General features: G+C 45.1%; 1 protein-coding gene and 1 long non-coding RNA gene across 4 annotated transcripts in view; one reads left to right on the top strand and one right to left on the bottom strand.

The window, feature by feature from the left end:
• Positions 1–15,403, top strand: part of Plxna4 (plexin A4) — a 441,985-nt gene that overhangs the window by 352,632 nt on the left and 73,950 nt on the right. For both annotated transcript variants that reach the window (XM_063285987.1, NM_001107852.3), the window contains 2 exons: positions 822–936; positions 11,700–11,900. In XM_063285987.1, the coding sequence (XP_063142057.1) occupies positions 822–936; positions 11,700–11,900 (316 nt within the window). The remainder of the gene's footprint in view (positions 1–821; positions 937–11,699; positions 11,901–15,403) is intronic.
• The window catches only part of LOC108350688 (uncharacterized), an 84,095-nt gene that overhangs the window by 7,737 nt on the left and 60,955 nt on the right, over positions 1–15,403 (bottom strand). The window contains exon 3 of one of the 2 annotated variants that reach the window (XR_005504158.2): positions 104–3,127. The exons of the other annotated variant lie outside the window; for it this stretch is intronic. This is a non-coding gene — a long non-coding RNA (uncharacterized LOC108350688). Of the gene's footprint in view, positions 1–103; positions 3,128–15,403 lie in introns of those variants that run through there. 2 annotated transcript variants of the gene reach the window in all.

Genomic DNA, 15,403 nt, shown 5'->3' with positions numbered 1-15,403 from the left:
GGAGTCTAGGAACCTCTCTATCTAGGAGTCCCATGGGACTCTAGATAGTCTCCAAAGGAGCTCTGTAGAAGCTTCAGGGTTCCACAGAAGAGTTTGAAATACACATGGCCTGACACCCTCCGACACACACACAACATTAACATGCTGTTCTGCATTCCTATCTTCACAGGTAGGCATCTAACATGACACTTGGGGAGCACTAATAGAATAAAAACTTATGGCCCATAATAGGATTGAGTCCATGCAGATTATCCATGAGACTAGAAGTTAGCTCAGTCAGGACCTAGGGGAAGGAAGCCTGTCTCCTGCCCAGCCAGAGCCCAGCTGCATCAACATCATGGCTTTCTTCTCACTTCTTGCCATGAGTTGCCAGTGATGTCACCTCTTAGTGGCATCCCATCCATAGTGTTACTCATCATATGGAGGATTCACAAATTAATAAGATCATAGCACTCAGGCCCTGCCCTCCACTAGAACCATTACCTGCCCAACTGCCCGGTCTCTAACAGTGAGACTCAGGTACAATTTGAATTAAAACCTGGGTTGGGCTTTGTCTTAGTTCTTAGGGACTCTGCTTCTTATCAATATCCTGTTTTGCAAAGGACCACGTCAACAATGGGGAGAGAGGGAGGCTCACAGGTTTCCAGCGCTCAGTGAGGAGTTCATCCTATGAAGTCTTGAGAAGGATGGATTTGTGTGAGGCCTTTGATTGCTCATCATTAAAGGGTCATCTCTCCTAATAGCAAAATGTTCTACTAGAGTCTAAGGATATAATAGCTAAAGCTGAGGTTCTAAGATGTGTGCTTCTTCTCTGTGCCCAGATGTCTGTCCTGTGTGGAGAGCCCATACCGCTGCCACTGGTGTAAATACCGGCATGTTTGTACCCATGACCCCAAGACATGCTCCTTCCAGGAAGGCCGAGTGAAGCTCCCTGAGGTAGGTTCCAGCAGTGGTGTGGTGAGAGGTACTGTTTGTAAGCACAGAACATATGTGCAGCCCATCTATTGAGAGGGAAAACCAAGAGAAGTTTCTAGAAGTCTCCTCCACTCTCCCTAACCTTGGCTCTTCAGGGGTGGTGCATAAAAGCAATGGACAAGCTCAGCCCTTCACTGGTGCCATGGTTCTGGCTCAGCCCAGGAGGTTTGGGTACAAATATACAAGTGTGGGTATCCTCTGTAGTTCTTGACTACTTCCAAGGGAATAGGAGAGATGTGAGTCAGACAGCCAGTGGGGCCACCGTGGCATGAAAAGCTGGCAACAGGCTGACAGTCTTTATCTATGGGTCTTGATCTTAGGGACAGGAACAGAAGGGCAGATCAATTCCCTTGGGGGAAGGGGTCAAGGCCCCTGAAAATACCCATCTGAATCTACCAGGAACATGACAGAAGTCAGACAAAATGGCTTTCAGGGTATCTCCTGCTCTCAAAATAGTGAACCTGACCAAGGTATTGGGAACAGAAAGGCCAAGGCTGTTAGGAGAACAAAAGCAATGGACTTTGTAGACTGCTTCTTGCCATTCTCTTTGAGGAGGCCTGAAATTTCTTTTCTCTCATACTTGTTCCCTTCCTGTTCTTTTTGTGACAACATTATCCTAGATGCTCAGAAAGGAAGATTAAAAGAGCCAAAGAAAGCAAAGTTAGAGCTACCAAGGTTCCCAGAACAATGGTGTGGGGTCTGTGGGAGATGGTGTTTTCAAGTACAAGGTACCAAATTTATGCCTGGCTTTGTCAGCACCTTCTAGGGATCCAAGGTCTCTCAAGAGATTTGATGCCAGGGACCCTGAGAAAGGAACAGACTTGGAGGCATATGGCTGATTACAAGGGCACGAGATAGACCCGGGTCTTGCTATCACCCTTCCGTTCTTTCCAGTTTCCATAAGCTGTGCATGGTAGCTGGGCAGGCCTCTAGAGTAGGAGACTCTATCATAACTCAGAATCTTCCATATCTCCTTATCACAGCATTACATGGGTTAAACTTGGGCCCCTCTGTTTTTTGGTTTTTTGTTTGTTTTTTGGGGGGTTGTTGTTGTTTTGTTTTGTTTGGTTTGGTTTTTTTGGATTTGTGCTTATTTTAAGAGAAAGACATTCTAAGAGTTTACTTCTGGTCCAACTGCATCCCAGGGCCATTTTGAAGTAAGCATAGAGGGAGAGATTGAGTTAGATACCTCATTTGGTTGCTGTGACAACATCTTCCTAGTAGATGCACCAGATAGGAACTAAGTAAATAAATGTTTCTGAACTATTGACTGAGTCACTAAGAGCAGTTATTGTTTTCAAAACTCAAAATAGGATTCCCTACTTGCTAGTGTAAATGTAGCCTTTTTAAAAAAGAAAAGAAAATACCATTAGCATTTTGGTTTTTGTTTCTGGACATAAACTAGAGCAGAAAGATGGTCTTTATTCACAGGCTAGTCATCTAAATGTCTGCTATTGTGGTACCACTGCAAATGCCTGTGAGAAATAATTGAAAAGGAGGAAAAGTTGGGGCAGAAGGATTTTAAAAGCCAAAGGATTGGGGGTTTTATATAAGACTGTCTCCTAGTAATATTAGAAGCTTTACTCATAAAGTCTCACCAACGTGACTACCTAAACAAGAGCTAAATAATAAACATGCAAATGTAAATGTGGGTGAGTCTATGAGTGAGTTCTCAACCCCATACAAAGAGCTACAGGCAACTAAGGGATGTTGAAAGTACAGGAAGAATACATCGATTGGTTAGTCAACACCAAAAGGTCAGCCCTGAAAACATACATATGAGTAGCATATTCAAACTGACTAGGTTATAATTATGAATATAATTATATTCTCATAGGGTGCCTATCCAGTCAAGTCTTAGAGATCCATGATGTATCTGACTGGGTGATTCATGGTCTTAGACCCTGAAGTTGCTCTAGGCATCGGGGCAAGACTCTTGCAATGCTGGTACAGGAATTCTTCTGGAGCTCCCTGGGTTCACGTCCTTCTTTACCCTGTGAGGTGATGAAGATAAGGTCCTTTTGTTTAGCCAAGAATGAGGCTGCCAGGTGACTTTTCATCTGTGGCACCATCTTGCATCCCCAAGTATGCTTTCATCTCCCCTCACACTGGTTTTGCTGGCTATCACCAGGAGTGTTGAGTTACTTTTTTCCTGTGAACAAAGAGCACGTTCAGGCAAGGTTATTGGTCTGGAATGGAGAACTGGTGGGCCATTGTAGTTGTGTTATAAACAGCAAGTATTCAGGCATAATTACCATTATTAGAAATAGAATGTCCAGTAACATATGTCGAGTATAGTAACTATATCCCAGTTACAAGGGATGGTTTTGTTTCAACTAATGATGTTATTGTGATAGCAACTTAGACCCTTAGATCAGCTGCCAGAGCCCAGGCAGCAAATAGAAAGGGAGAGGAGAGGAGAGATGAGGTGAAGAGAAAAAAAGCACACTAGGGTGGCAGTGTCTCTCTTCTTGTGCTCAGTTCTGTTCTCCCAGTACCCTCTAAGGCTTCCTGCCATATCCTGAAATGGCCTATGGCTGTAGGAGCCTCTGTCCTTGTGTGCCCTAGAGGTTCCTCTACAGCCTGAACAGAGACATCTGGCCCACACAATTGGTACTGATGGTTAAGATGAACTGCTGTAGAAAACAAATCCACTGGCAAAGAGGTAGTCCTCAATGGGCAGTTGTACTGTTATTTCTCGTCAGAGCTGAAATATCCAAGTGATCCATTATCGAAGCTGTGTTCTCTGGGTACCAATCTAGAAAAGCTATACATGCCAGGGTGGTTCCCAGTGATCAATCTCAGAAAGGAGGTGCCACCTACTACTTTTCCTCTTCAACTTTAACCAGTGTGCTTCCTCCAGAGAACAATTGTAAGAGGAGGTGGAATACATTCTGTTTGATCTGCAGTGTTGTACTTGAAAGGTTCTCCCAACGTCCACTGCCACCCTGATGGCTCTGCGGTATCCTACATTAGGACAGGTATGACAGACCCTAGGACCCTAAATGTCAAGTTCAGGCTAGAACTACAGAATCAGAAATGAAGAGTCCTAGACTGCTGCTTGTCCCTGATGCTGAATGAAACCCACCCTTAGAGATAACAGTCAAAAGCATTTATTTATCCCAGGCTTGACTTTGGAAAGAAATTACACTATCCCCCATTTGTCAGTAATTCTGCTTTAATTCCATCAGACAGCTCTTCCTGGGAACCACCTCTGCCATGCCTTTCACCTCCCTTGAGAAAACAAAGCCAAACCCAGCTCAAAAACTTGTTTCCAACCCATGCACACATCCCCCTTTCAGGTATTCAATTACTGGGCTGCCATTTCTCCAGACAACTGCACTTTCCATCAATCTCACCTGCCCCTCCCCCTTGGGGTTATGGGTATTTCCTTTCTGTATTATTAGTTCTCTCTCTCCATAAACCAACCCATCGTAGATCATGCTAATGGCATTATAAACTTGGGGAACAGCAAGAAAATATATGGTGCATTACATCTTTGTATTGAGCATCAGGGGTCTAAGAGGGTGAGTATAAATTTGGGGAGTTGTTAGGACTACTAGGGCTGGCTCCTGTTTGGAATTGATGGGGGGGGTGCTGGTGTGGTATTGGGGGAGGAGAAGTTACCTACAAATCATGTTTTCCTTAGCCACTCTAGATCTGATGTCCCCAAGAGCTTTGCATTCTCCCAATTTCATTGTAACAACCAGGAGAAACAGAGCTCTCATCTCACAAATACACCAGGGGCTGTAAATCCACAAGCCTGTCTGTCCCCAGCCTCAGGCAGCCCTAGCCCTTGAAGGCAGTGTTCTCTTTCCCAGCCCAGGAGCAGTCTTTATGTCCTTGTTCAATTATTTAAATATGCTGCAAAGCCTCTGCCTAAAGGAACCACTGGCAAGCTGAACATAGTGAATAGAAAGGCAGCTCTCTGGATTTCATACATTGGCTTTGCTCTCCTGCACTCAGCACCCTTAGCCTCATTTTGTACCTTTAAATGAAGGCCAAAATATACAAGGGGCCAACTGTTGACCTAGAGTCATCTGGATCTATCTTCAGAATTCCAAGTTATTAAATATTTGCTTGTCCCTCCAGCCACTGTCCCTCCATACCCTTGGTCTATTCGTACAACTGTAGAATGTAGCCACAGGGTGAAACAGCCTTCAAAGGAGACTGCTGCTTATTACATGCATTCAAGTCTCCACATAATCTTGCCAAACACAGGTGTTTTCCATTCTGCAAGAGTTGGCCCTTTCAAAAGACAGTTTGGTGAAATGCCTGCTTTGAAAAGAGAAGGGCAGTGTATTTTGGAGGGAAATCAGTATGGGGTTAGATAATCATCTGTGGCTGGAAATAAGATGAGCAGAAGAAAATATTGACTCACCATTTGTGAGTTCCAAGGTTACTGCTTATTTGAATCGTTTTCATTGAAATATCAGGATGATGATATGAGTTGTGTTACAAAACAGGATCGCACACGGTAAGAAATGTGTGAAGGGGGTGGGGACTAAATCCCTGTACCAAGTTAACTACATCAACTGGAATTATAACAGTAGTACAGAATGCCTACCAGGTACAGTGCTAGGAGATACAAGGTTAAAAAAATACCAATGATTAAAATAATAAAATACTTCCCTGCTTATAAATAGCTATACCTCCTCATTGAGCTCCCCCATCACCCTTGCTGTTTATCATTAATCGAGTTTGATTGGCATTTTAAATACCACATTTTAAACTAACTGATCAGATACTGATTTCATTTTGCTTTTAATTTCTTTAAGTTAGCATGTAAAGAAATATATTTGATCATGCTGTTTGTGTGCACATGTGAGTTATTCTCTGTTCTTGATTGAGGAGATATTGTTATTTCTATTGTAGAGATGGAAAAATTGAGCCTCAAAATATTTTATTGATGAATCTCAGATCATCTATGGGACTAATAATGGAGCAAAGACAGAAAGCAAAACAGGCCATTCTTCATATGTTCATTCATGATATCACATACTTGACTTTTCCTTACTAACCTGTTCTCTAATCTCCAGACAGTAGCTAGGATGCCTATGACTTAATTCAATTCTGATGCTAGTTACCTGGAGTTAGTGTCAAGGCCACAGGTTAAAAGACTGAGTTCCACAAGCTCACCCCACCACACACACACACACACACACACACACACACTTAGGATGCCGGTCACAAGTCACAGATATGCTCACTTGTGTTTCTGACCAACTGACTATTCCATGGGGGCTCCCCAAATTTCTTCTTCAAGTTTGATGCTTTGTTGTAATATGTCACATCTCTCAGAGAAACATTTATTTACATTCCCTGGTTTATTAGAAACGATGCTGCAAAGGATACAGAGGAACAGCAAGTGAAAACTGTCAGGAACAAGATCTGTGGGGAGGGGCCCAGGGCTCCATTTCTGCTTCGTGTGCATGTTATCCCAGGACATCCATCTGTTCACCAGCTAGGAAGTTTCTGGTTCTTCCATGTAAGGTTGTTGATGGTTTAAGCTTTATTTTTACTTTATTTTTATTTTTATTTTTACTGTGTGTATTGTGTACAGAGACACCAGAGGAGGCTAGAAGAGGGTATTAGATCCCTTAGAGCTAGAGTTACATATAGTTATGAGTTACCTAATGTGGGTGCTAGGAACCAAACTGTAGTCCTCTGCAAGAGCAGTCAGTGCCTGTAACCAATAAGCATCTCCTGAACTCCTTACGTGGGGTTTCTATGCCTGTTCCTTTATGTAGACATGATTGATTTAACTCTTCTTGAAGTTCAACCAATGGGCTTACTCCAGAGAACAGTTGTAAGATCAGAGGAGATGAAATGTATTCTATTTGATCTGCAATGTTGTTCTTAAAAGGTTCTCCCCACATCTGCTACCACACTGGCCACTGGTGGTGAACTTAACCTTTAGTTCCTCGCTCTTCTGCAGCATCTGGAAAGACGCTGTCATCCTAAAGTTAGCTAGCACATAGTCCTCATTCTCAGATGAGTTCCTCACTGGCATAAACTCAAGTATGGTTAAAATGGGCTTATTGAGAACAACAACAGAAAGTTCCTATCCCCAGAATCGTTCAGGAAATTCTAAGGGTTCTAGAAGTAGCATGCAAAGAACCAGGGGGAAAGTCCAAATGTTACATTTTCTATTGTGTCCTAATATCCAGGACCATATAAACCATCAAGTCCAGACCATGTCTTTATTTTATAGGTGAAGGGAGGATTTGGTGGTTACACCCAATGCCATTGGTTCAGAGTATGTGACAATGCAGCAGCAGAATGTTACTTCTGATACGTAGATAAATCCAGGGGACCAGATAGATGCAGTGGGCTATAGTAATAGAACCACTAAGACTCCCTGTACGAGCACTTCATGGTTCCCGGAGACCCATCTCCTTAGAGCCTTAGGATCTCCTCTGAGAAGAAGAGCAAGACTGTGGTGGATCTTCACTACAGCTCCTTCTACTGCCCTGAGGCTTCACTACTCCTTTGTGTTTTAAGTTCGTAAAGCTTAAATAAAAAGCAATGCCATCATATGGCCAAACAATGACTGCTTCAGCTAGTGACTCATCCCATGGGCAAGCACCAATCCCTGACTCTATTAATGATACTCTCTTATGCTTGCAGACAGAGGCCTAGCAAAACTGTTCTCTGAGAGGCTCCACCCAGCATCTGGCCAAAACAGATGCAGAGACCCATAAACATTAGCCGGAGCCCAGGAAGTCTTGTGGAAGAGTTGGTGAAAGGACTGAGAGACCAAGAGAGGAGGGTAGGGATTCCACAAAAAGACCAACAGAGCCAACTAACCCGGACCCTTGGAAACTCCCAGAGACTGAACTACCAACCAAAGAGCATATACACGGGCTGGATCTAACCTCCTTCCCATGCATACATAGCAGATGTATAGCTTGGTATTCATGTGTACTTTCCAACAACTGGAGTGGGGGCTGTCCCTGATTCTATTGCCTGCCTGTGAATCCTGTTTTCCTAAATGTGCTGCTTTGTCTGGCCTCAGTGGGAGTGGATATGCCTAGTCTTGCAGTGTGACTTGAGGTAACAGGGTAGGTTGGTACCCAGGTTGGGGGCGGGTCTTACCCTTCTCAGAGGAAAAGATGAGGGGACAGGAGCCATGGGGAAATATTCGGGGGGAACTGAAATTGGGATATAAAGTGAAATAAATAAATAAATAAATAAATAAATAAATAAATAAATAAATAAATAGGAACAGACTGTCTCATAGAGGACTCTCAGTAGGAGAGACTGGGGACAGAATGCATGTCACCCCACTTGTCTCTCCTAAGCTTGAGGCACTCAAATATGGAAATGAGTCAGGTCCATTAAGAGACATGAAGTCTAGAAGGCTGGAAGAGGTAGTATAATTCTGGAAAAGATAGAGAGGCAGGAGTGGGCGAACAGGGTCCTATAAGTTGGAGGAAGAACTTGGAGAAGAAGAGGAACAGAGCTGCAACCTGAGCTGAGAGAGGCAAGGAAAGAAGGAATTCTTGCTGGATGCTGGCTTTCTTTGAGCCTTGCCCACAATAACTCATGTAATCTCCAGGACATACATTTAGAGGAAGAATTCTTATCCCAGAGTTAGGTCAGTCAATGACAAGATCATTCTTCATGAGTAAGCAGGAAGAAACATGGACTCACTAACTCAATTCTATGACTTCCCAGCATCTATCTCTAGCCAGAGAACCCTAAATGTTGATGACCAGGGAGGGGGTCAGAGTCCCTAAACCCCTTGGTTGAGAAATAGTTGGGTTTTCTTGTTTTTGTTTTGTTTGTTTTTTTGTTTTGTTTTTTTGGGGGGGATTGTTTTGTTTTTTTTTTTTTTTTTTGTTGTTGAGGAGTATGAGAACTTCTCTGACATTTCCCATGAGTCTGTAGGTAGCTTTGCACCTGGAATCTTAGCAGACAGCAGGTCAATCTGGGATGATAGGTGGGAGGAAGGGCAGGGTGGTGGAGATGGCCTCTTCATGCCTTGTTGCCTAGGGGAAAATTGCCGTTTTACATTTCAATTAAGCAGGGGCACTGGGGTCAAAAATCATCACTACTTAGAGGAAGATGTGTCCAGCCCATCCCTGGGCCTCTCCAATTATTATTAATGAACTTCCTCTCAGAACTGCCAACCTTTTTATATGCAAACTAGGCCTTTATGTGGCCACTGCTAATCAGGACTCATTAGAGCACTCCTAACAAGCTTCAGTGAGAATCTTACAGGGACAAGTGAGGAGGGCTTTTTGGCTCTTGCCATCTTCTGGACAGAGCAGGGTTCCAGGCTTGCTCAAACGGGTATCACTGTACCATCTGAGAGATTCCATTCTACTCACTAGGACCTGTTCTTTCACAAAGGGGAGGGAGGAGGATGATACAAGCAATTGGCTTCTTTAGCTGTCCATCCATCAACTGACATTGAGTTCTTTTTTTTCTTACCCTGACTCAGTTTCTTCTTGAGGAAGAGATTAGACAGATTGTTCAGAGGAGTTTGGAATTCCAGGTTCCCTGAGACTGATCATGGGTGGCAACATTTGCTCAGGGGTGTGGAGGTGAGAGGTATTGGTGTACCCTGGGTCTCTTATCAAGTGTGGGCACAGGAAAGATAATCTGGACTTAGGAGCAGATAGGTCTACACTCCCCCAAGAACTGGCTCATGACTTCCAGTTCTTTACAGAAATGCTATCCACAGTCTTCCAGGCCCACATACCTCCTATTCTGTCTAAGCATGAATCTCTCCAAGGAACAATCCCTCTGGTCTCTGTATACAACATTCACATCTTGTAAGGACACGCAGGGCCAGATAGATAGACTCAGAAAGTGTGAGGAAATGGAGCCTTGAAGACTCCCTAAGTGGGTACCTCATGGTTCCCAGATACCTACCTCTTCAAAACCTTAGGGCTTCCTGTAAGAGGAAGATCAAGGCAATGGTATGTCCTCACTCCCAGTCTCTTACTGCCCTGAGACCTTGCCACTCCTTTATGTTTTAGGTTTTCTGATTGGTTGGTTTTAACGGTAGTGAAATACACAAATGACAATACTGTTTTAACCTATCTCAAGGGTACATATAAGTACAATCACACTGTATATCTAACCCCATAGTCCTCAACTGAAGCTCTCCTCCATGGAGCAACATTCCATTTCCCCTTATTTTAGATATCATCATTCTCCTTTCTGTCTTAAAATATGACTACTCTATCTACCCTGTGCACATGAAGTCATGCAGAATTTGTCATTATGGGGCTAGCTTATTTCACTTAGCATAATGTCTTCAGTGTTTAGCCATATTGTGGGTCAGAATTTTCACCTGTTTAAAGATGGATACTTTTCTATTGTGTGGGTATGGTATCTATATTTATTGCTAGATATTGATGATAGAGATCTAGATAGAGATAGATAGGTTTATCTATCTGTCTGTCTGTCTATCTACCAATGAATCACACACTTAGACAGACAGTTACTTTCATCCATCTATGGACCTTAGTGACAATGCCTTTCAGCTATTGTCATTGATGCTACTATGAATGTGACATAAAAAGATTTGTCTAAGTTCCTGTTTCCCTTAGTTGGAGGACACCTGAGGTGTAGGATATTAGTGTGTGCTGCTCCCCTTTCTTTGCCAGATACCCAATTCCTATCTAACAGACAAAGGGATGTTGAATCTCAGTATAGCGGTATATAGGATCAAAAGTTCAGTGTTATCTGGTGCAGCTCTCAGTGACATAAGGAATCAGTCCCTCATTTGCTTTGAAAGACAATTTCTAATTATCTTTAAGATCCCATGGTGTCTTTAATCAACATCACTCCATGGAAACTATTAATCTGTCTGAACATTCCAAGGAAAGATATGCTTTCTCTGGTCAGCCTGCTCACATCATCTGGTTTGATAGTACCTGGACAGAGGGAGGAACCTGAAGGATTGTGGAACCTTCCAGGCACAAAGCAGAGTACCCACCATATCATCTTCTGACTCTATTATTCTCCAAGCCCATCCTGGCCTCTCAAGTTAGTGCTGAGTATCTCAAAAGAAAGGGGCCCAGTGATTGTTTCCTCCATGCCAAAGGCTCTCTGTGGTCCCAGGAGTTGCAGCCATCAAAGAGAGGCAGTGCGTATCTGCTCTGAGGAGCATTTTCTCAGTTTCAACCATCCTCAGCACTTACTCAGAAGCTTCTAGACCGAAAAATCCACTGAATACTAGTCCAGAACATTGCCAAATGCCTCGCTTAGTCCATATACTAGAGGCCTTCTCAGTTTCCCTAGCTGTGTTCCACATTTGAGTTCTATGAACAGAGCTGGGGCCCAGGCTGTTACCTCCATGTATATTTCCCCATATGGCCAATCTGTCCTAACTCCTGGCTGCCTGGAACTTGGCAGACAAAGGTGCCATCAGTCCCTAAAGGAGCAAGATGCCCAGGCAGCAGGGTCAGTCTCTGCCAAGGAAGGAAAGGAATTGGGAGGAGACCACAGGCCTATTAGAGCATCTTAGGTGTAAACTGACATTAAAACTAACTTGAAGAGGCCAAGGATAAACTCCAAGAGGAGTGACCTCAAGACGGTAACACTAACACTTGATATTTCTCATCCCTACTCCTTCCCCAATGTGGGCACATGGTCATCTGGAGAACCAGCCACAACAAAGGTCAACATCTGTGTAATGTTGGCAGAGGTCACTGTCCTTTTGTGTGTCCCATGTGCTGAAGCTGAGCCATGCCTTCTGTCCCCAGGACTGCCCCCAGCTGCTGCGAGTGGACAAGATCCTGGTTCCAGTAGAGGTGATCAAGCCCATCACTCTGAAGGCTAAGAACCTCCCACAGCCTCAGTCGGGACAGAGAGGCTACGAGTGCATCTTGAACATCCAAGGCATGGAGCAGAGGGTACCTGCCCTGCGCTTCAACAGCTCCAGTGTGCAGTGTCAGAACACCTCCGTGAGTCACCCTCCTGGCCCTGTTCCTATGGGCCTTGATTAGTCCCAATAACTCAGCTCTGTTGGACTTGTTATATCATAGATCCCTGGGCTCCCTGCCCACGGGAATCCTTCTTCCTATTCCTACCCTTGACTGTCCAATCTAATCCCTGAACATGTGGTTTAATGGATTTATGGCTACCAAAAAGTCCACCAGCTGTAAACTCTGATTATAACCATTGTACGATCAGGGTCACCTGCATAAGACATACTTACCGTTGGACCAGCGTAGAGTTCTGTCTGTGAGCAGATGTAACAATAGAAAGAAAACTCTTCCCTTTCTTCTGGCAGAAAGACTTAGGCCCTTCCTTTTTCACCTAGCCTGACCTAAGTGTTTCATTCAAGCCCAGAAAAACCCACCACTGCCTTTAAACCTACACAAAAACTGTGTCTTAGCAAGGAATGTCTGGGGACAGATCAAGTAATAGCATCAAGCACCATTGTTGAGGTGGGAGTTGGCTTGGATCAGATGGCCCCTGCCCTGTGTTTATAAGCTCCATAGTTAAGGTCAGGCTCTGCCAGTGGGCGTCAGCGCCCCCAGGATGCCAACAGCTAGCTGTCATCTGGATCTCTAGGGAACAGTGTCCCTGACCATGTGCCCCTTTCCAACGGGTTTATTCTTTGCCTTCAGGCCCTGGCTCTGCTCCCTTTCACTCATCTGGGCTCCCTTCTCTTCACCTAGATGCTTAAGAGCAGCTGATTTTGGGTTAAGGACTTAGGGACCTATGATGCTTTCCAGCAATGAAAAACCATACAGTTCTTTACAGAACAAAAGAGAAGCAGAACTCAGGTCCAGTGGCTTGTGCCTATAGCCCCAGCATTTGAGAGATGGGTGCAGGATGATCAGCACCAGTCTGAGCCTAATGTGGGCTACAGAATGAGACCCTGTCTCAAAAAAAAAAAAGAAAAAAGAAAAAAGAAAAAAAATAAGAGAGGCAGAAGGGGAGGAGGAGGGGAACGGAAAGAATATAAAGGCCCAAGTTGGAGATGCAGATCCAGGTTGGAGGATCTGAAGTTTATGCAGTTTGGGTACCTTGTTTAGTGTCCAAATGTAGGAAGTATAAAATTAGATTTGTGGGCAAATCTTAGCAGGGCACCTGAGAGCAAATCAAAACCCTGAAGCTGAGGCTCTGTTTGCTGCCAGGCAACCTGCCCTTACCCAAAGGAGAGTGACTTAACTCAAGGTCACACTGTGACCAGTAGAGGGCTGGCTGGCTTTGGAGTCCTCTTCTGTGTCACACTGTCTCCTCGCCATGCATCTAGTTGCTATTGAGTGGGTAAACACACTGGCTTTATTTAAGAGTGTAACTGGAGGCCCAGAGAGTCCCCACACAAAGAACTGCAAAGGAACACCCTGCCTTTCCTTTAGGAAGTTGTCTGGGATGAAATGGGGCTCAGAGAAGCCTGCTCCGTGTCACTCAGCAATACAGGAGACTGATCTGTTCCCACAGCTTCTTGCCTGAGGGTGGGGGTGGTAGGGATGAGGGGGGCACCTCTCCTGCTTCTACACTCATCAAGACTATCCCCCCAGATTTCTGCAGTATAGGAGACACTAGCTTTGTCCTCAAAAATCTTGAGGTCAAGCAAATCAGCCCCAAGGGTTTGGCTCAACTAATTCTCCCCCAAACGAGAAGAGAGAGGGAAGCTGGGATCCCCCACTGGACTCCACAGACACAGTGAGATTTCAGATTGCAAAGAAAACAGCCTGTCTTCCTGGGAGAAGCTGCCCTAGGGTATGGGAAAATGTCTGAAGTGAGGAGAGAGTCTGTGACTTTGGTCACAAGTGTCATTCGATGCCCCTGGGACCCCATGCATAGTCTAACCTGATCTTATAAATCCCCAGTGAGACCTTCCTCTGTGCCCTGGAGACTAACTGACCTTCCAAAAAGCTGGTTTAGATCGGCAGCTTGCTCTCTTCAGTGCTGAATCCAAAGCAGCCGGGATTGCCATGTCCTCAGCAGGTCTAATTCCTGTGTCCTCCACCACAGTTCAAGGGCCACTTGCCCAGTGAGCTCTTGGTAGTCTCAGGAGAGTTTCTGGATATGAGGTTGACTCTAGAGGTGCCTAAGGAAAGAGTCCAAAGGGGTAGGCTAGCATTGTCTCCTCTTCCATGGTGCCCATGAAGTACTTGGCACCGGCACCCAATTAGCATGAATGGGAATACAATAGGACAGTATAGGTGTCTGTCTTGTCTATCTGATTCTGAATTCCAGGCCTTAAGGGCTCAAAAGGTGACACACTCCCCCATGGGGACCCTTTCATCTGGGAAACCCAGTGCTCCAGGCCCTATGCTTACAAGTGCTTCTGGTGCAAGCCAGGGCCTCTAAGCTCCTGAGCTCTCAGCCCCAGGTGCTTCCAGATCTACTTCTGGAAAAATGAGAAGTCTTATAGCTGTCTGGATACAGAAGCCAAGGCACTGACCAACCACCAAGGACAGTGTTGGGGCCTTTAGGAACTGCAGAGTCTCCCACTGCTCTGTCCTCAGTCAGGTCTAGTTTCAGCTAGCGCTGGGGCCTCAGGGCTCTCCTGCAACCTCAGCTATCTCTGACCACATGACCTTTTTTTTACTTTAAGAACCCCAACGATGGGAGAGTTTTAAGTCTCAGGTACTGAGACAGTAGGAGTGGTAACTTCAAAATAGATTTGAGAGGAGACCCCTATCCCACTAGATCCCCTAGATTCTTGCAGTTCAGGAATGCTCAGCCCCGGCTTTCCCTAGGAGCATCTCTTTTGGAGGACAGGAGTATGGGGGGCTGGGCGTGTTGTAGATCCCAGGATAATGTGAATCTCAGCCATGTAGACTCCTTAATCTGGCAGATTAAGACAGATGGGGGCACTTCCAGATCCAGTATTTGGGGACAGGCCTGGGGGCAGTAACTGTAGCTCTTGGGGACAAAGGGAGGAGCAGAGGGATAGTTGCAGGCAGCCACAGAGGAGCCGCTGTAGGGATGCATGGCCTACTTTAGACCAAGGCTCCAGGAAAATGTCAAGTGCTGCTAATAATAGAACCTGCCACCTCCTCTCAGGCTGGCGGTCACGAGCACGAGTGGGCTGCAAAGGGCACAGGCCCACCACAGTGCTGGTCAAAGAGGGAAGGAGGCCATGAAGCCAGTCAGAGCCCTGGAAATAGACACTGTATTCCAGTGCTTTGGGAGCTTGCTTGTTCAAATAACTAAAGTCCCCAGCAGAATCCCTCAGTACTTGGGACAAGGAAGTTCTGTTCAGAAGCAAGAATAACTCCATGTAGAGTTCTTCCTGTCCTTACAATGAGAGAAAGCTGGGGGTCACTCATCCCCAAGAGGATGAAGAAGTCATCACTACCGAGATGGAGGTTCACCAGCCTTGATTGAGAAACTTAACCTCCAGGCCTTCAGGAGCCTGCAGTCTCTCCTTCTTCCTGCATTCTGTGTCCTGTGCAGCCCTGAACTCTGTGCAGATGAACTGCCTGCTGATTACAGAGTGCTA

Source organism: Rattus norvegicus, chromosome 4, assembly GCF_036323735.1.
Source record: "Rattus norvegicus strain BN/NHsdMcwi chromosome 4, GRCr8, whole genome shotgun sequence".
Classification (NCBI taxonomy): Eukaryota; Metazoa; Chordata; class Mammalia; order Rodentia; family Muridae; genus Rattus; species Rattus norvegicus.
This window is presented reverse-complemented; position numbering and strand designations above follow the sequence as displayed.